The sequence below is a fragment of the Falco cherrug genome, chromosome Z (assembly GCF_023634085.1).
Source record: "Falco cherrug isolate bFalChe1 chromosome Z, bFalChe1.pri, whole genome shotgun sequence".
NCBI classification, from domain to species: domain Eukaryota; kingdom Metazoa; phylum Chordata; class Aves; order Falconiformes; family Falconidae; genus Falco; species Falco cherrug.
Window position 1 is genome coordinate 14,280,823 of NC_073720.1, and position 21,972 is coordinate 14,302,794.

A 21,972-nucleotide genomic window follows, 5' to 3' on the forward strand; every position below is an offset into this window, starting at 1 on the left:
AGGAAGTTATCAGTGCATTCCAAGAACTTCCTGGATTGCCTATGCCCTGTTGTGTCGCCCCTCCAACAAATGTCAGGGTGAATGAAGTCCCCCATGACAGCCAGGGCTTGTGAATGTGAGGTGGCTCCTATTTGCCTACAGAAGGCTTTATCTGCTTGGTCTTCCCAGTCAGGTGGCCTGCAGCAGAATCCCACTATAATGGCACCTGTCCCTGCTGTCCCTTTAATCCTGATGCATCCCACCATGTCTCCATGATGCCAGCTAGATTATAGCTTTGCAGGCATGCACACATCTAACTCTTGCTTCTTTCCCATGCTACCTGTACTTGCATAGAGGCATTTAAGCCAGGCCCCTCAATCAATCTGGCTTACTGGCTGAAGCAGCTGGAATTCCCTTGTACTGCTTTTCAGGTGCTTTCCCACTGCTCTGCCATTCCTTTCTGGGCTATGGGCACCTCTTGCTGGCACTGACACCATACTGGCAGGAGTGGGATACATTGAGGTTCCTCTCCCCTGACCACTTTACTTTAAAAGCCCTTTTCACCAGCTTGGCCAGCCTTTGATCACAGACGCTCTTCCCCTCCTCTATCAGATGAGCCTCATCAGCCGCCAGCAGAGTTTCACAAAGTGAGTCCCATGGTCTAAGTAGCCCAACTCGTGGCTGTGGCAGCAGTCCCACAGCCTTGATTTGTCAGATTCAGCTGGTCCTTTCTAACCCTTTTCCTTTGACTGGGAGGACTGATAAAAAACAATCCGTGCTCCAGAGTCTCTTACTGCTGCTCCCAGGGCTCTTTAATCCTTCTTGATGTCCCTCAGACTGCTTCTGGCTGTATCGCTGGTGCCCACGTGAAACAACAGCAGCAGATAATAGTCAGTGGACTGTACGAGGCTTGGTAGTCTCTTGATAACATCCCTGATATGAGCCCCTGGTAAGGAGCACACCCTTTAGAGGGAGCATCATGATGATAAATAGGTGCCTCCGTACCTCTCAGAAGTCAGTCACCTACTGCTATCACCCATTGCTTTTTCTTAGTTGCTCTGGTTGTTGTATGACAGACATATTAGGCTGCCTTACTGAGTTTCAGCATTAATCCTGATGTGCAAGGTTTCTCCTCTTCAGTTGGCAGAGCACCAAAATTGTTCTCCAAGGGCACTTCAGGCTTCAGACATAGCCTCTTCCCTCCTGCAGGTCCCTGCTGTTACAACCTTCCATTATGCATTATTGGTACCCCTATCTTTCTGTGTGCACCAGTGGGAGTTTTTGGCGGTCTGGCCAGGGCCTGTGGGTCCACTGCAGACTGTGCTTGAACCAGCTATTCAACTCCTCCTTAGCCTCCCTGACGCCATATAGCCTTCTCACCGTCTCCTGCAGCTCAGCCACCTGCAACTGAAGGTCCTCTACTAGGCAGATCTTTTGCAGGCAGGTCTGCTGCCTGTCCCTGCCCCAAGAGAAAGGTCCAGGCACTTCCTGCAGCCTAAGGTCTGCACTGCGACCTCACCCTTCAGCAGCCCAGCATAGATAGTGCAGACCCCCACAGCCAGGGATGCAGTCTTGGTGCTCAGACCAGTGCCCACGATTCTGCCATGAGGGTCAGGTAGGATGAGCGTCCTTGACCTGTACAATAGACACAGCAGTGCCCAGCTCCTGGGTTACATGGACTTCAGGTCTCTCCACTCAGCCAGTGGAACACCCCTCCTTCAAGGTAGCACATTTCTGCACAACCTGCTGCACCACACCATTTGCCCACTCTGTCTGCTGGCACTCCTGGTCACCAGCGCTCCCCAGGGCTGCCCTTTGTGGACATGGGGGTGGTGGTCACCGTTACCCCTGGCCCTGCCCAGGCTTCATTAGCTGCTCTTGTGCAAACTGCTGGCTCCTGGTGGATGCCCTGGGGTCTCCCCGGCTCACAAAGCCCTCCCTGCATGCTGTGGTCCCTGCTCCACTGTGGAACGTGCCTGCAGTGGAGCTAATGGCCTCGGCGAGTATTCAAATGCACTGCAGAAAATATCATCAATCACAACGTGTTGATACTGTAGAGAAATATCTGGCATCATCATATCAACTTACTAGTAAAGTACTTGTAATACATCCAAGTAAATCTTCATTCCTGTGGACATTAAATCACGTTGGAGAACCAATTCTGAAACCAAAAATTTCCTAACAAGGGAACTCCTTAAATAGAATCTCTTGCAGAAGATACATAAACCACCCACTGCAATAAATAATACTCAGAAAAATGCTGAAAAGCATTAAAATAACAAGTACTACTTGGGTTCAACAAAAAACCAACTTGACATTCCTGCTTGTTCTGATGGTACAGTCTCTGAAGCATTTTGGCTTCCAAGAGCTCGACTGTCAGCTAAGCAAAAAATGCTTTTCTCTGACTTTTGCGTTTGGTCACACCATATCCAGATCCACCTCAGTTACTTGTTAAGCACTGCTCTTCTCTCACTTTTGGGAGGATCACAAGTCTGTCAGAGCTACATCTTTAGGCAAAAGTAGTGCAAGAACCATGAAATTATAATGTTGCTTAATTCAGGTGAAAAAAATACAGCACCCTTCTACCTGAATATCAGATTTATATCACTAAACTCAAAGTGTGGTAAAAATTAAAAAAAATTCCAGGGGAAAAAAAGACATATTGGAAGGCAGTCCTGAAGGGCAAAGGAGTCCAAGAAAGTCGGCCATTCTTCAAGAAGGAAATACTAAAGGTGCAGGAGCAGGCTCTCCCCACATGCCAAAAGACAAGCTGGCAGGGAAGACCAGCCTGGCTGTACAGAGAGCTTTGGCTCGAAGGCTGGAAAAAAAGGAGAGTTTCTGGCCTTTGGAAGAAGGGGCAGGCAACTATCAAGGACTAGAAGGATGTCGTGAGGTTATGCAGGGAGAAAATTAAAAGGGCCTAAGCCCAACTAGAACTTAATCTGGCTACTGTCGTAGAAGACAACTAAAAAACCCCATGTTTCTATAAATACACTAACAACAAAGGGAGGGTGAAGGAGAATCTCCATCCTTTATTGGATGTAGGGAGAAACATCGCAACCAAGGATGAGGGGAAAAGGCTGAGGTACTTAATGCCTTCTTTCCCTCGGTCTTTAACAGTAAGGCCGGTTGTACTCAGAGTACCCAGCCATCTGAGCTGGATGACAGGGAGCAGAATTAAGCCCCCATAATCCAAGGGGAAATGGTCAGCCACCTGCTACACCACTTAGACACACACAGCTCTCTGGGGCTGGGTGGCATCCAGCCAATGGTACTGAAGCAGCTGGTGGAAGCGCTCACCAAGCCACTTCCCATCATTTATCAGCAGTCCTTGCTAACCGGGGAGGTGCCAGTGCAGGTGAGCAAACGTGACACCCACCTACAAGACCAGTTGGAAGGAGGATCTGGGGAACTACAGACATGTCAGCCTGACCTCAGTGCCAACAAAATATCTGGAAAAATGGAGTTACTGTATCTTTATAGTTAATGATGCTGAAACCATAGATCAGTAAGTTAAAGCATAACAGACAGCACTCATACGTAAAAAACAGTAAAAGTCAAGTACAGTCAATTAAACTGCTTTTAGAGACAATACCTTGTTTAATGTGAAGTGGATGCAGAACGTCAACATTATGTGGGGGAAAGATATACAACACCCGATTTGTGAAATAAGCGGCCATGAATCGTGCCATGGATCGAATCACAGCCATAGCAGTTTCAGTATGAACATCTGTGACCATCCATAGTTCATGCTGAAAATACTTGGTATCTAAAAAAAACCCAACAGGTATCAGATTAAAACATATGAGGAAGATTATTTAAATACGTATGCTATAATTGTTTAATCACAGCGTATGAAACATTTTTCAAAACAAGCAAACTATGGTATTACTTAATCTCTTGACAGACTTTCAGAACCTACAGAGCTTAATCTTTTACACTAAGTACAAAGTATATTAAAACACTTTTATATTAGGTTTTTAATGACTGCAGACAGACCTCTAGTATCAAAATTTAGATCAGCATCAAGCCAGGAAAAATATTTAAATTTGGAAATTTAGATTTCACACTGACTTAGTAGGAAAAAAAAAAGTTACAAGCACCTGCAAAAATTACCACTGTCAATTTAGGACTGGTGAAGAATCTAAAATTCACTATTTTATAAGAAAATGTTAAACCAATTTAAAACAAAATCACACGATTTCCCCCTTGTTCTTCTTCTCCACAGACTTTCATTAATCAAATTTCAATCAAGAACATTTAACAGCCCATGCTTTCACTATTAATTATACAATGAAAGCTGTCTAAATACTTACTCCAATAAGTAAAGTTGAAAGAACATCTGAGGATCAGAAAAAGCCACTGAAAACAGATTTCAGTCCAGTGTAAAGAGAAAAGCATCCTGTCAAGTGTGTGTGTGATGGCACAGGAATTAAGATACTAGGTTATTAAAACAGTTTAAGTGTACCTTATCACACTTCTATGCAATATAAACATACCAGAAAATTTTTCCATCTGACTCACTGAGAGCTGTGATCGCCGCAGAATCTCTCCTACCAGATGATCACAGAGTCCCTGAGCCTCACACAAGTTATATTGATACAGATGGCAAAATAATATTGCAAGGTAGTATCTACTCTGAAGAAAACATATTCTTTTTCCTCCTGCATTAAAAGAGAAAAGAAGTCCAGCTGGAAAAGAAACAATAAGCACAAACCAGACATGCAGGTCTGAAAGTACTACTTCCTCCATCTCAAGAAACTTATCTATGTACACACATACTCTGAGAAGGAGCAGAAATCAGGAGCAGCTATTTTAGGACATATAATCCTCCTACAGCCCCTAATTTACTAGTGAATTAATACTCGTCACAGAAGTTTTCCTTCTAGACATATGTCAATAGCGTATAACTGTTAAGACACGAAGACAGGACAGCTGAAGGGAGCCTAGCCTTCCAAGAAGAGATGTCTAAATCACAATGACGTTCCAACCAAGCTTCCAATATCCTGTATTCTTTATACATGAGATATTCCTCATCATCTACTTAGACTTGTGCGAATCTTTTGACACTGTCCTGCACAACATCCTTGTCTCTAAACTGGAGAGACGTGGATTTGATGGGTGGGTAAGGAATTGGCTGGGTGGTCGCACTCAAGAGAGTTTCGTGGTTGACAGCTCAATGCCAAGTGGAGACAGGTGATGACTGGCATTCCTCAGGGGTCCATACTGGGACTGGTGCTGTTCACCATCTCTGTTGGCAACACGGACAGTGGGACTGAGTTCACCCTCGGCAAGTTTGATGACACCAAGCTGTGTGGCGTGGTCGACACGCTAGAGGGAAGGGATGCAATCCAGAGGGAGCTTGACAGGCTTGGGAGGTGGGCCTGTGTGAGTTTCATGAAGTTGAAGTAGGCCAAGAGCAAGGTCCCGCATCTGGGTCAGGGCAGTCCCAAGCACAAATACAGGCTGGACAGGGAATGGATTGAGAGCAGCCCTGAGGAGAAGGACTTGAGGGTGCTGCTAGACAAAAAAGCTCCATGTGGGCTGACAACATGTGCTTACAGCCCAGAAAGCCAACTGCATCCTGGGCTGCATCAAAAGAAGCATGGCCAGCAGGATGAGGGAGGCGATTGTGCCCCCGTGCTGCCCTCTGGTGAGACCCCCCTGGAGTACTGTGTTCAGCTCTGGAGCCCCCAGCATGAAAAGGACATGGACCTGTTAGAGCAGGTCCAGAGGAGGGCCACAAAGACTATCAGGGGGCTGGAGCACCCATCCTGTGAAGACGGCTGAGAGAGTTGAGGTTGTTCAGCCTGGAGAAGAAAAGGCTCCAGGAAGACCTTCTAGCAGCCTTCTAGTACCTGAAGGGGCTTGTAAGAAAGATGTGGACTGACTTTTTAATAGGGCCTATAGTGAGAGGACAAGGGGTAATGGTATTAAACTGAATGAGGGTAGATTTAGATTACAGATTAGGAGGAAAGTCTTTACTGTGAGGGTGGTGAGGCACTGGAACAGGTTGCCCAGAGCAGCTGTGGATGCCCCATCCCTGGCAGTGTCCAAGGCCAGGCTGGATGGGGCTTTGAGCAGCCCTAGTCTGGTGGAAGGTGTCCCTGCCTGTGCCGGGGGGGTTGGAACCAGGTGATCTTTAAGGTCTCTTCCAAATCAAACCATTATATGAGTCTACGGTAGTAACCAGCAAAATATTTTCTCATGATGCCTGGAAAGATACTCTGGAATATCTCTTTCAAATCAACTCCTAAATAAACTCCTGCCACAAATTATTTTGTTACTCCCCTAACACTAAGTCTCTTAATTTTATAGCTAGTAAAAGAATAGGGGTTTGGTCATCTATTTTTCACTGTCTCTTTCTTGCTAGGTAATACACCTAGAGCTTTTCTGTACCAAGTACTTCATAATCGCAACGAAACACGTATTGAAATAGAAATGCACAGAATTTTCTCAGGGAGCAACATACTAAGTTTTGACCTAGCTTTATTCAAGTCCCAGCTCACTTTCAAATATGCATCCTTTATGCATCTTACCTCCTTTTTCTGAAGAGCGAACAGAGCAACAAGTAACTACATCAAGCAATTACCCAACTTACCCCCTCCACCCCCAAAAAGAGGTTTCTATCCCTTACCTTTTGCCTTTATTTCACAGAGAGATCTTTTCCAAATGTCCACAGACTCTCTGTATGAGCCTAAAAGGAACTTCTCCTCACCTGTAAAAGTCACATATGTTAACAAATTAAAAGTTCTACATAGTTTTGTATATGCAAACACACACAGAATTACTTTAGTATTACAGATATATGAAAAGCAGAGTAATACACCCATCTCCAGCAAATTTCTGTTCTCAGAGCCAACTCTAAAGATCTGAGCATCTGAGAGAAGATGACTTTGAATACCCCTGCCTTTTTTAATTGCTAGGTTATTAAATGAAAAAATTGGTTCAGCTTACCATATTGTTTTAGATGACACAAAGTTATAAATGTTAATTATAATTGGAAAATTCAGTATTCAAACCCCACAATGATTTATTAATTTATTAACGGGGAAAAGCATTTTCTTTTAACTGTTTTCATATTTCCTAAGATGTGGAAGACGTTTTTTCATTGTAAAAAGTAGTTATCAGATTATTTAGCAAGTTATATATTCTCTTCCAGTGTAAAAGCACTTTCAAACAACAGGTCTGCGGACCACTACACATTTAACATCCTTAAATGTCACCTCTCCATCACTATTCCCATTGTGATTTTTAATCCATTTTTCACTTCTTAAATGCTTTGACAGGAAGATGAAAGAGCACAGGTCCTGGGCAATGAAGGAGGAAAAATTATAAAATAAAAATAGCGATACCACAGAAGAAAAGACATGGTCAAATCTGCCACTCAATCCTGCTTATCAGCAGCTAGCCAGTTCAGGTATTGGCTTGGCCCATAAGCATATATGTTACTCTGGTTTATCCATAAACTGTGCCATATCTGATTTGTAAATTGCATGTAAATAAAAAACATAAAGAATGGATGGAACGCAAGGGTGGGAAGCTGCATGTATTTTTAGGATGAAGAAGACACAAAGGAGCTATGTATTGTATGGAGTGATGTAGGAAGAGAAGCTGGAAGTATCATTTAAGGAAGAGAGATCAAAAATATGGAGAGGAAACAGATTTGTGGCGGGAGACATAAAGGGGAACCTGGGCTTATTAGTATGGAAGGTGAAACAACAACAGACTGTTGGACAGTAATGTGTAGGAAATTACACTACAACCATATACTGTTTGCAAAATAAGTATGCTATAAATCTATTAGGTTACACTAGATTGGATGCTTAGTTGCAGCTGACTACATTCATGTATATGACATGCTCATGCCCACAGTGATCACATGGAGTGAACTCTTACAACAGTAAGAGACACACTGTGATGCCTATCTACTTCAGAGGAAATACACAGTACAAATGAGTACTAATTCAGATCCTGCACTCAGATTCTCTAGGACGTGATTCAAAGCAAACTGATATCAATAGTCTTTTTTTTATTTAGCTCAACAAACTCTGAAGATTATAATACAATCTACAGATATATTGGGACATGAAGTATTTATGAAAGTTCTGATCAAAAATTGTGTGAAAAGTCCCATTGTTAACTTTTTAAAAATCTGGTGGTCAGTTACAGATTGTCATTAAATTGGACCTAATTTTCCTAGTATTCAGTTAATCATGCAACAACCTAACATTTGTAGTTCTTTCCAAAGTACCAACCAGATACAGAATTAATCTTCAGATGTTGTTCTAAGGTCACTCCTGATGACTGGAGGGTTGCTTGTATATGACTTAAAAGTGATGAGACAACAGAGTCTTCTTCTTCATTCCTGTTCACTTTTCTGTTCAGCTGCACCTGATACCAAACCACCTTCTTATACAACAATCGCCATAGTACAATCAGCCTGTAGGTCAAGAAGCGTATTAAGAAAATCATCAAAATTAACTAAGTTACTTACATTGATGGCTTATTTTCTTAAATTTTACATTACGTATATGAAACCTAAAGTATATTTTATGTCACCAACTACTTTCTTGCCTTCAATGAAGGGAAAAAACCAAAACACTTTTTGCCTTTGTTTTTGGTATTTGACCAATATACATCGATTCTTCTGAATCTGCATAAACACAGCTACCTACTTCAAGTACCCAAATGCACCCAAAATGAATCCTTTGCTGTGTAAACAATGGGGAAATGAAACAGCCTAGATAAACCTCAAAACAGGCATCAGTGTCTCCACAAACAAGACTGATTAAAAATACAATGAAAGTGCAACACAGAAAAGCAAAGACAGGGAAACAGAAGACTGCAGAACATGTTTTTAGGGCTGCAAGTCCCCTGCTGCCCAGCACAGAATTATTAGATGTACCACCTCAGATACATACTAAGCTTGCCGATACAAGCCAATATACATTGCCAGTGGTTTGAAAAAGCTTGCACAGAACTGCAACATATCTGCATCTTCTCTAGCACAAATGCTTCAATTAATATACAGAGTCAGTCATATTCACAGTACTCAGTACCTGGAGCACAATTAATCAAAATCATGGATTATCATCTCAGAAACAACGGAAATTTACCTATCAAATTTGCAGTGAACACAGAATCGTATTGAAGAAATGTTTTACTGCAGTAAGATTAAACTTGTGAGTTATAATACTGTTTTGCTTCTGAATCTCTGGAAAGGAACGGCTTACTCATATGATTAACACACTTAGATTCGAGTTCTGCAGTAGAGAAATACCCCAGTGATAATAATATACTTTTGCCACAGTTAAGATAGCACACTTCAGTTTAAGCTTCTTTCAAGTTTACAGGTATATCTTCAAAGAAGAAATAGCTCTGATAGTTTAGTACATTTCCACAGACCGAGGTTTTTCTTATTGCTCCAGGACACTATATCCATAAACTAGTGCGAACTTGTCTGACTACATTGACATTGTACATATTTTGCATATGAGCAGCCTCTTGGCTCCACAGAGTTTGGAACTTCTGCACAGGAAGGAGCATAACAGGCAAGATGCAGTAAAAGCTTCTTAAGCTGCAATACCTGGATTAGTGCTGCACGACAAAACTGAACTCTGTTCAACAATAGGTCTGCTCCCTAATCTGCATGTTTTAATAGGTTATCATGTTTCTCCATGGAGCATGACATGGAAAAGAGGCAAAAAGATGCAATTACTGTGTAACTGAACAAAATTGTTGTTCCAACATACAAAATCACACAATCATTTAGGTTGGAAAGTACCTTTGAGATCATCAAGTCCAATCATTAACCTCACACTGCCAAATCCACCCCTGAACCATGTCCCTAAGCACCACATCTACACATCTTTTCAATACCTCCAGGAACAATGACTTAACCACTTCCCTGAGCAGCCTGTTCCAGTGCTTGACAACACCTTCCATGAAGAAATTTTTCCTAATATCCAACCTAAACCTCCCTGGGCGCAACCTCAGGCTGTTTCCTCTTGTTCTGTCACTAGTTGAATGGGAGAAGACTGACACCCATCTGGCTACAATTGACTTTCAGGTAGCTGTAGAAGACAATTAAAGTCTCCCCTGAACCTCCTTTTCTCCAGACTAGACAACCCCGGTTCCCCCAGCCGCTCATTAGACTTGTGCTCCAGAGCTGTCACCAGCGTCGCTGCCAGTCTCTGGACACACTCCAGCCCCCAACGTCTTTCCTGCAGTGAGGGGCCCAACACTGAACACAGGATTTGAGGTGGGCCCTCACCAGTGCCCAGTACTGGGGGACAATCACTTCCCTTGTCCCGCTGGCCACACACTTTTGGATACCAGCCAGGATGCTGCTGGCCTCCTTGGCCACACAGGGGGCTCATGCCCAGCCGGCTGCCGACCAACCCCCCCAGGCCCTTTCCCCCCAGGCAGTTCCCAGCCCCCTGCCCCCAGCCCGCAGCGCTGCAGGGGCTGGTGTGACCCACGGGCAGGACCCGGCACTGAGCCTGGTTGAACCTCACACAACTGGCCTGGGCCCACCGACCCAGCCTGCCCAGACCCCCTGCAGAGCCTCCTGCCCTCCCGCAGATCAATGCTCCCCTGCAACTTGGTGTCGCCCACAAACTTACTGATGGGGCACTTGATCCCCTCATCCACATCATTCATAAAGATATTAAACAGAACTGGCCGCAAAAATGAGCCCTGGGGAGCACCACTTGTAACAGGCCACCAAGTGCACTTAACTCCATTCACTATCGCTCTTTGGGCTCTGCCGTCCAGCCAGTCTTTTATGCGAAGCATAAACCTGTCCAAGCCATAAGCAGCCAGTTTCTCCAGGAAAATGCTGCAGGAAACGTTAAGAATGGTTTTACTAAATTCTAGGTAGACAACATCCACAGCCTTTCCCTCATCCACCAAGCACTTAACCGTGTCATAGAAGATGAGTTTGTCAAGCAGGATCTGACTTTCGTAAGCCCATGCTGACTGGGTCCAATTGCCTAGTTGTCCTGTATATGTATTTTTTTTTTCCCATGCAAAGATCATTCATACCTTTTTTCTGTTTTTGCATCATGGTTTACTGCTTGAGGAGGCTCTCTAAGCAGGGATTTCAGTGAGCTGAATTGCTGAGTAGTACTCTCATCAAGAACCAGGAAAATAGGCATAGTGAGGGAATCAAGTTTAACAAGACCATCACCATTAGGAGATGCAAAAAAATTCTCATACTGTAGTATGCACAGGCTGCTTAGAGTGTGAGAAACCATCTTCAAGAGACAGAAGCATGCCAAAAGGTTTTCTGAGAACAATTGATCTTGTTGCTGTATAAGCATCAGTTTTAAAGTTTGTAATGTCAGCTTTGCCACATGCCCAGTCAGACTGGCTCTTGAATGCCAGTTCAAGACAGTTAAGCACTGCTGAAAATATTTCAGGACACAATGCATCCAGTGAGTATTCTTCACACACTTGTTTAAAGATAGACCCTGGTTTAGCAAGGAACATTTCACAAACTGAATAATGTTGAAAAAATGGATAATGCAATTCACTGTGTAATTCAGCAATGTATCTTTCTCTTCTGTATTTTTTGAAATCCCTATCTGCCATGCAGCAAAGAGGTTTTTCTGTATGGAATATAGTTCCAGGGATAATACATCTTTCTCTTCAGTACTGTCTTTTGCATGGACAGTATCAAACATTGACGCAAATTCCAAGTGGCCTTGACCAGCTTTACCAACAAGTGAATGGATTCTTTGGCTACAGAAGCTGGCAGGGCTACTGCAAAACTGCTTTTCATCATCTGATTCTTCTTCATAATCCTAAATCAGAAAAAAACAATTAACAGTTTAATTCAAGTCTGTTGAAAGAAAGCATAGTCTGCAAGGAATCATCATTTAGTCAGTCTCACAAATGAAATCTTTATGTTTAACTTGCTTAATTTCTAGTAAGTTTAATACACGGCAGTTTCATCTAGATCTTGAACAAAATGTGGCTGTTTGGAATTTTTATGCAGACAGAAATTTAATTACCTAAGAACAACAAAAAAAATTACACTGTAAACACAGCGGTATTCTTTATACTACAAAGTAAAACCCTATCCTCTATGAAGCCCAGAGTGTGAGGAAGAGTTTTTGCCAGATACCTGCAAGATATAAAAGCTATTCAATAAAACCTCAAAAACCTCGAAGAACAAATCAAAAACCAAAAGCATGAAATAAAGCTGGGAAATGCTGCACAGTAACTTTGACCACAGAGCCATTCTTCCAAATGAGGTGTACAAATCTTGGACATGATGGAAGAATACTCTAAAATTGAGGATAAATATTTTATTTACTAAGGATATTACTGTACTTATTGATATACTTTAAAGCCCTAGTATATTTAGTACTGTAATGTTATGTTTTATTATACAGTGAAGCTAAAGTATTAAACTACAATAAACTGATGTATATGCAGACTAGTATGTATTTTTCGAAGTTATTGCAGTGCTGAAAAATAAAAATAAAATAAAAAATCAAGCATCGGTTGATAAAAACAACAGCATTCCTCATATCTATGAAGAAAACCAGAATTTAACCCATATTGAATTACTTTAAATATATATGTAGTAAGAGCAAATATACCTATATTATCTTAAAAAAATTCTTTACATTTAGAATAACTTAAAATTAAATAATATGCATAATTGGAAGTGGAAAAAAGCTATTAAGTACCAGTAAATCCATGTTTTTCTCACTCATTTCTGTTGTGTTCTCTTCCAGGAATTTCGGAATGGTGGAAAAGATGGAACTTTGGTTTTGTGCATCTTTTAGAAGACTAGCTTTTAAAGACAACAGTGATCGTAAACACAGAGGTCTCCTTTTAGGCTAAAAGAAATAACAATCACATTACCTGTCTTTAGCAAGACTGAACCAGACACTTTCTACACAAAATAAGGAAACTGGTCTCTTCTGTAAAAAGCTTCAGTTAAAATTCTCAGACAGAAAGGGAGAACAAGTCAGCACGCATATGTTGCACTGAAACAAACTATCATTTGATCATGCTTCAAAAATGCAGAATTTTCTCAGCACTAAATTTCATTTTGCTTCACTCTGTAAGAATCTGCTTTCTTGATCCCTGAAATGATCCTACAAGTTTGCCAGTATGCAAGGCTTTCTTGCACTCTTACTAGTAACGGATCTCTTTAAATTCTCAAATCCTTGGCGACTCTTCCTGTTTATGCATGACTACCGTAACACACTTCTCCAAAAATCCAAAACCAAACTGAATCGGAAGAGAAGTTGTATTTCATCAGCAAACAGAAAACTTCTGAACTTAATATCTATTATATCTTATTTGGTTGGATATAGTTACAGGACCTCTTCTTTCAATGGTTTCCCTTCTCCCAGACTTTGCTAAGTTTAGAAGTGACAGAAAAATAAGCAAAAACGCTTTAAGCAAGCTTTAATTGCCAACCTCAATTAAGGACCTAGAGATGCATGGAGACATGCAGACAGCACCACTGCGATTGTTGCTGACTGCTCTAAAACACCACAGCAGCCCAAGATGAAGAGCTTTTACAGAATCTTTTCTGCATCATTCTGAAAAGATTAGCTAGTCAGAGTAGCATAATACCTGTCAGTGCTCTGAACCAACTCTATTGAAACAGAAATCCCAATTTCTTTTACAGTTCCAGAAAGAATATATCATGACAATTAAGACTTTACTAAATTTTACTGAAATGTCACCCAGTTATCAAAGGTACAGAATTTCAGAGAAAACTGTATTCATTGTTTTCCAGATCCACTGTATTCTCAAAACAACCTTATAATTCAAAGGAATTATACAAATACCACAATGAACTACACTGAGTTCAAAACATTTCAAAAATTACATGTTTTTATACACGAAGTCTTTCACTTAAGGCCTACAAAATAATTCATAACCCTACCTTGAAGTTTAGCAAATTCTGACGGATATTTTCAAGGCGCTGGGTTGAGTCAAGCAAAAGGGATCTTATAAATCCTGATGATGAAAAGTTGTTAGGTAATCTAAGCACTGTTATCATGTATCCATCAGAGACGACAAGGTACGGTAATCTTGAATGTGAAGCAACAGAGAATCTCTGTCTCGTAAGGTCACTTTCAGAAGCTGAAGAACCAAGAGACTGACTAGAGTCCTGACAAACAGAGTGCTGCTGTCTAAAATAAAGATACATCCAAAGATAAGAAACAACCATCATATGTAACAATCATGAAGAGAATAGAGAGGAAATAATTTATGAACATTTAATACCACTCACACTACTGTACCAATAGGTCCATTCAGAATTCTACAGAAGTGCCTGTATTTTTGCAGGATGAGCAGTCTGGGCAACACTATTTACACTCATAAGATGCCAGCATTTTGCTTCAATTGCAACTTTTTTAATTCAAAGAAAAAAACAGCTTTCAGTATTATTTCATTAATAAATATTAAATGTACCTTTTCACAATTTAACTCTAAGTGTACCACACATGCTTATCTAGCTCTTACTGTGTATGACAAGTGTTTGAAGATGAAATTCTAGAGTAGCTTCTAATAAAGTCATGTATGAAAACAAAAAAATCCCTCAAGATCTGAATCTTATTAGTTCAGACATTCAACAGAAATATTTTTATATCAACACACAAGTCTTCTCTTCAAAAAAAGAGTTCTTAAAGTCTTTTCTCATAAAGAAATCACTCCTTATGGAGCTCCAGAAAGCAGTGTTGTGCATTTATTCTAATGTTAGCCCCACAATACTTTTAAATAATGTGTAAAATTCATGTGGGTTTTTTTGATTTCTTACTAGCCCAAAAGTTAGTAATTATCTGAAAAAGAAGTAGCTGCATACATTTATTAAATAATCACAATTAAGGTATTTTAATATATTTTAGTGTTTGATTTTTCAACCAGACTTTGTAAGGAGGTATTATAATGCTTTGAATGTTTTAATGAGGTGTTATATTAACACACTATCCAACTGTAGTCACTCGAAATTAACATGTATACTTAAAAAAATACTAAAGTTTAGATTCTGTATTATTTTCTCTAGTTATTCAGACTGTGTTACTCCTTGTAACTTTCAATTAATGCTAAAAAAATGTTGATCAGAGATCCTTCTATTCCTGCATGCGCTCAGCAGGGTAATTTCAAATCTAGATCTGAAGTACCCCCCAAACAAATACTTTAAAAAGCTAACTAGCTTCTGTCTGTGCAACTATGTTATTTACAAGATCTGATATGGAAATGTGACATAAGAGTTCTATAGGTAAAATTCAACAGGGAGCAGAGTAATATCGCTTAATACTACCAGGTTAAAATAACCTGCACTCTCAGCACTTCTGTAAGTTTAATTTCTTCTTAAATCATGAAAACATGCTATTTTTAATTGCTACTAAATTAATTTTTTTAAAAAAATCACTTAATGTATTCTTATATTGTCACACTGCCAACTTTTATCACGAGAAACCAATTAAAAGAAACACAATTACGAATGACAACCAGACACATGAAAAACAACAGAGTGCATTTGAAAGATTAATTTTATGTAAAATTGTAAAAAAAATATTAGAAAATAAGATATGATCATATTACAAAGAACGTATAAACATTTTCAAACCCCTTTACCTGTATGTTATTAGTGGATGAAATGGAATAAACTCTGCTGGTCCAAATTCTACAGAGCAGCCAGAAGTAATCAAGGTCAGCAATTCACCCGTACATGTCAACAAAATCAAAGATCCACGTTTTAACATACAAGCCAAGAAAAGGCTATCCGGAGTCCAACTCATATCGCCAACCCAGTAAGATCTAAATTGGGCAGGAAAAATATTTTTCTGTCAAATTCCTCTATGAACAGGTCAGAATAGCTAAAAACAAACAAAGATCAACCTTCCACCTGTCCCCCAACAAAAAACCAAAAAATCCACAACAGCAGCAGAAACATCAATTACTGACCTGATAAACTTGGATGGGACCATGCTATTCTTGCTACTACAACCTTTAAGGCTACCCGAAACAGTTACAAAATTCAACGTGTTTAAAAACAAAATCTGAGTTGCCTAGAAAGAAAAAGTAAATGCAAAGAAAATATAAGTTTGTATCAGAATGTCATTATTGTAAAAACCAATTTCTATTAGCGAATTACACATTATATTTGACATACTGGAAACATTATTGTACATTAAAGTGACATTACTATTTAGAAAATTGATTGATTTCTGTATCTATTTCTACATTTGAAAAATAATTATATATTATTACATAATATATAATTCAATATTCTGTTTAATGTAACTTTTTCTAAAACCCTCAAAATAATATAAGATCACTCTTCTCCAGTCTCGTTGGTGGGTAACAACTGGAGCTTTGAAGGACTGTATCATCCCATCCTGGTACTCATTTCCTGTCATCATTAGCACTAAAAACTGCATCAAGATTTGGCCTCGATTTGTTAGGAGTAACATTATGAAGCTGGAACTTAACCTCCAATACAGGTCAGGTTGAGGACTGATGGAGAATTATCCAGATTCTTTGCAGACACAATGCAGTAACGGGAATTAATTTATTATTGTATCTTGGAGATTAGAAATGACAGAGGAGCTTACATGGATTTCTTAACTAAACAACAGTATTCAAAAAATTACAAGTTGTGGCAGTGTTTTTTAGCTATGGATATCAACATGAAAATAATCACATGTACCAACAAGAAAGTTGAAAAATCACTCCTAAAAATGTGTCATTAAATCCTTGTTACCACTTCATTTAAACTGAACTATTAGCATAAATCACGTACTATCATTCATACCTTTGGATCCATTTGATTAACAGCTACTGCAAGCAGAAGTCCATCTCTTGCAAATGCACACAGCAAAGCTCCTCTTGACTTTACAGACACACAATGAGGAACTAAATTAACAAGAGAACAAGTCTGCTGTACCCAATGGATTTGGTATGGCAAAGAACTGAGCACCAGAAAGAGAGACAAGAAAAACACAAGGTTACCCAGTTATGCTGAATGGGATGATTCATCTACAGTAAAGAACCATGCAAGATAAGAATATATAAAGCATGAACAATAAAAAATAATAATCTATTTTTCTTCAAAAACTACAAAAAATTTATATTTACACGAGTTTAGAAATTATATCTGAGCACTGAGAACTATTTTTATGGGACAGGAACTTGGGCTACATGTATAGAACATACAAATAAATATAGATGCATTCCATACAATTAAGGCACTTGCACTTTAGCCAGGAAAAGCTTCCTCAGTATAATGTCATCCAACACAGCGATGCTCAAAATTTGAAAATGAAAATCAACAGTACACAGCTCTGAAAAATGAAGTTGTGGATGCTCTATCATGTAAGTGTCCAAGGTCAGGTTGGATTTGGCTTCCAGGAACCCAATCTAGTGAAAATTGTTCCTCCCCATGGCAAGGGGATTGGACTAGATGATCTTTAAAAGGTCCCTTCCAACCCAAACCATTCTATGATCCCCAAAAGATTCAAAACATGAGAAAAACCACATGAAAGATTCCATTTAGAAGCATGCCACCTACACAACAAAAAACCCAACCCATTAACATGAAAAAATGAATTAAACAATAGTAAACAATGAAACTCAGCAGCAGTTGGCATAAAGAAATCATGAGTTACATGGCTGAGAAATATGGTTACAATTTCAAGATGCAAGTACTATGGTGTATATATACGCACATCTACACTGGGAATGTTATGTTCTGTTTCACTTGCGTCACAGAAAGGCACTACTGTGCTACTGACAAACTGAGCAAAGAGTGACGCTGCTTAGTAGGGCAAAGAGGACGCTACTACTAAGTCAGTATCAAAAGGGCATCATGTAACAAAAGCAGCTGTACCACAGCAAGCATAAATTTTAGCAAGTAACTCAAGTTATTTCCACGGAAGACATATTCATTTAAACTCACAAATATGTGTATCTCACTTAGGAAGAGGAATGGACTACACAGATACTCAGGATGATTATTCAATTGTGTTTTTAAGTGGTTGTATCAGTGTAACTATTTCAGTAAATGGTCCCAACCCAGATAAAGAAACACACACAACACACTCTTGCACATTCTAGGCGTAAAGAGATGAAAAGGGGAGTAGAAAACATAAAATATACAAATACGCATAATATAAAAGAAAAAGTGGTAATCAGGACATTTATGACTGTACAGTATGCAGTAGTAATGTAAGAAAAAGAAAGAAACTCTATTAGCATGATACAAAAAACTCCCTGACACTATCACTGTGTGTATGTACATGGGTTTGCATACACATGAGTGTTAAACACACTAATTAGGTCTAAGTTAATATTCAAGTATGGAATATATAGATGAACGTTATTACATTAACCACATTTAAATACTTGAAAATTACCACGTATGCTAATATATGAGCCACGTATGCTAATATATGAGCCACGTATGCTAATATATGAGCCACGTATGCTAATATATGAGCCACGTATGCTAATATATGAGCCACGTATGCTAATATATGAGCCACGTATGCTAATATATGAGCCACGTATGCTAATATATGAGCCACGTATGCTAATATATGAGCCACGTATGCTAATATATGAGCCACGTATGCTAATATATGAGCCACGTATGCTAATATATGAGCCACGTATGCTAATATATGAGCCACGTATGCATGTATGTGGCATACCATGAACACACATATGCAAACATATGTAGATGTTTGTAACCATAGATTTAACTGGATATCAATGCAGATATGTTCAATTCCAATTCTGAATCCCTGTTCTGCAGCGCTTCATAATGAATTTTTCCTCAACTAATGTGACTTCATATTTTTGAACTTACCTAACATATTTAAAGCTATTTTCATGCCATCGAAGAATCAAAAATGTGAGGACCAAACATTCTCCAGAGTAAAACACAAAAGAGCACAAACAGCAATCACCCAGTATCTGTGGAAAAAAAAACAAACCACAACCAAAAACAGAACAAACCCCAAAACCTGGTTAGACACAATTTTCTCTTTAATTATTTATATATTTAGATCAGTAGCTATCACAATTCAGATTAAATAAAGTAATGGTGTAATTCAGAATTTAAAGGCTGAAAAGGGTATTACTGGACGAGAAAAACTTCGATCTGATTCAGTATGGCTATTCTCATACTGTCACTAATCTAATACAAACTGAACTACTAAGCCTACAAATATCACCGAGAAGCAGCCACTGCTCCCAAACTTCACTGTAGCCTGTGGGGCTTTAACTTACTTAAGAGGCTAAATGGTTGCTTTAGGGCTTTTTTTTTTTACCTCATTTTGTATGAAAGCAGCATGGACTCCAATTTCTTTTTCTTCAGTAGAAGGCAACAAGACTGATTCATCAGGCAAAACTTGAGTCCAACGCCCAGCAGAAGAATTTTTATATGAGGATGCGTCTTCATGCTCTGTGCTTTCCCACAAAAAGACACATGCTGTAGGAGTTGTTAATAGTGCCTTTCTGCCATCTCCAGATACGTACAAGTACAATCTCATTAAACACTCTAGGGAAAAAAAAACCAACACACACAACAATGCACCAGACAGTCTGCGCTCCTCTGTTACATTTAGATGTTAAAAACCATAGAGGACGGAAATTTCTTCTCCATCAGAAAAAATTCAAGCTGTCACCTTAACTATTTCTCATTTCCAGCATCATCTCTGATAGGAGACCTTAGGCAGCAGTAATGTCTGATGGGACACACATTTTTATGCATTTTATGACTTATCTTTCCCACAGGACTCAAGCATCAAGAGTTGTTTCCCTGAGATCATCTTTCTTGGAATTCAACTTTGACAAAAACTACTACTAAATGCCTAAGTGCTCTACTGTTATCTTCAGCTCCTAAATGTGCTGATCTTCCCTGAAATGAAAGAATTGCTCGTATAATACTTCAGTTTACAACTTGGTATCAGTGAGGTTACATTCAATATGTGACAACATTTGATAAAGTTTGCAAATACTTGCCTTTATGTTCCCTTGTTAGCATTTGTCATAAAAACCTACCTACAGAATAAACTTCAAATTACACATATAGAGTTTATATCAAAGGTACATCTAAGGTATTGATAACCTAGTAAGGAAATTTTTTCTACAGTTAAAAATTAACCATTAAAATATAAAATACTTACTGTATTTAAAAATTGATTACTATTTAAAGATCACCAAATGCAAAAAACTGTACCGTTCAAGTGACAGAGGACATCTGTCAAAGCCCAGCTAGTACACAAACTATATGAATGCAAACCAATGTGAGAATATAGCTTTAAACTTGTGCAAGAACACTTAGCAAATGGAAAGCCACTTTTGCTCTATCTCATTTTTCAAAGGACTAATTGAAAAAAACTTACCTTGTGCTGCTGCAACTACCTTCTTAGACTCTTCGATTGCTGGCACAATTTTCAAGCAGTCCTGATCTTTATTCCACAGAAACAGCTCTCCTGTTGTAAGCATTCCTGCCAACCAAGCACCTGTGTGCATTGGGGGACAGATGTTTTGAAGGTTATTATTGTGAAGTACCTAAAATTACTTCCCTTACATCACAGCCACAATTGTAAAGCTGATAGTGAGCTGACAGGTCCTTTAGACAGTCTACCTTTCTAAAGTGTTACAACTACAAATAAAAACACATAAATTGATAAAACACAAGATATTATACTTAACAATTTCTTGATGTTGTTAAAACAACTACATTTTTCAACAATGACTGCAGCCGAGGAATCTTCTTCCTTGTCTTCCCAGATGCCAGGTTAATTTCATTTATACGTTTATCATCTAGAAGAAAAACAGCCTCTTTTTCCTGTTGAGGAAATGAAAAACACATTGCATTTTTTTAAATGTTACTTTCTATGTAAGTTTGCAAAATAATGCAGAGGTAAAAAACATCAGGGAAAAATAATTAATGAAAAAACAACCTGCAATTATTATTAACTTCATTATTTGGTATGTTTCCAATACAATACAGCATAATATCTAGCATCAGCCTACACTGATGATTACTTTGGTTCACAGGTATCAAACTGATTTTACAATCACTATTAAAAAGTTCTTCAAAGTATATCTCAACTGACTACCTACCAAATGACAACACAGCAACAGATTAGACATGGGTTATCTCATGTTGTAGGGTTTAATTTAGTAAGATTTTTGCCAGTGACTTCAGCAGAAGGAAATGGCTTTAAATGGTTACCTACTACGTAAAGTCAAACCACATATTGGCAAAAAACCTGTTTCATTTTATCAAAAAAGCTTAAGAAAGCATGTGTTTCAACAGATGCAGGGAAAACCGGGAAAAAATTTTTGTTCACTGTTTCCAACAATGTACTGTAAAAAAAAGTTATGAAGAACTAGAACCATCAAAACAATGATTTCATATAAGGGGGGGAAGAAACATGACACAAGACTCTCCATTGTTTATCTGAGAGGTTTTGAACCTCCAGCCTCAACTCAGTAAGATACAAACCCAAGCCATTTATACCTCGATATTTGTTAAGTACATTCAAAATCACTTTTTTTTTTACCCTCCCTTCTTGTAAAAAGAAACATGAAGTATTATATTATTTAAAAAACTACTCTTTTCAGAATTTTGTTTAAATATAAGTGCGTTACATTCACCTGTCCAATCCATGAGATGCGAGGCCATGGCTTGCTTTGCTTGATACACGTAGAGATGAGGACATCCAACTTAACCTCCATTCTTAATAAACCTCTAGGTAACCATTATAAAGAAAAGCAAATGGTGGCTTTTTTTCACATATGTGTGGAGAATCTGAAGAAACTAAAAAAAAAGACAAGAAACCTTTATTATTTGGGGGGTGGAAGCTGATGGGGAAACTAGACACAAACTCCCAACTACAGCAGCTTCCTGCTGAACACAAACAGAGCTGACGCTGACCTGTATTTCCAAACTAAAGCAGCTACTTTCGTTCACGTAGCTCACGGGCTATT

At 39.0% G+C, this 21,972-nt stretch overlaps 1 protein-coding gene across 1 annotated transcript in view; it reads right to left on the bottom strand.

The window, feature by feature from the left end:
- CPLANE1 (ciliogenesis and planar polarity effector complex subunit 1) overlaps positions 1-21,738 on the bottom strand; it is a 66,079-nt gene extending 44,341 nt beyond the window's left edge. Inside the window, exons 1-15 of the mRNA XM_055699030.1 lie at positions 21,640-21,738; positions 20,689-20,824; positions 20,376-20,495; positions 19,299-19,528; positions 18,836-18,942; positions 16,781-16,937; positions 15,931-16,034; positions 15,601-15,783; positions 13,901-14,150; positions 12,684-12,836; positions 11,029-11,789; positions 8,238-8,422; positions 6,617-6,697; positions 4,479-4,643; positions 3,575-3,748 (exon numbers count right to left, since the gene is read on the bottom strand). Of these exons, the coding sequence (XP_055555005.1) occupies positions 3,575-3,748; positions 4,479-4,643; positions 6,617-6,697; positions 8,238-8,422; positions 11,029-11,789; positions 12,684-12,836; positions 13,901-14,150; positions 15,601-15,783; positions 15,931-16,034; positions 16,781-16,937; positions 18,836-18,942; positions 19,299-19,528; positions 20,376-20,495; positions 20,689-20,824; positions 21,640-21,720 (2,887 nt within the window). The 5' untranslated portion in view covers positions 21,721-21,738. The remainder of the gene's footprint in view (positions 1-3,574; positions 3,749-4,478; positions 4,644-6,616; positions 6,698-8,237; positions 8,423-11,028; positions 11,790-12,683; positions 12,837-13,900; positions 14,151-15,600; positions 15,784-15,930; positions 16,035-16,780; positions 16,938-18,835; positions 18,943-19,298; positions 19,529-20,375; positions 20,496-20,688; positions 20,825-21,639) is intronic.
- Between the last annotated feature and the right edge of the window lie 234 nt (positions 21,739-21,972).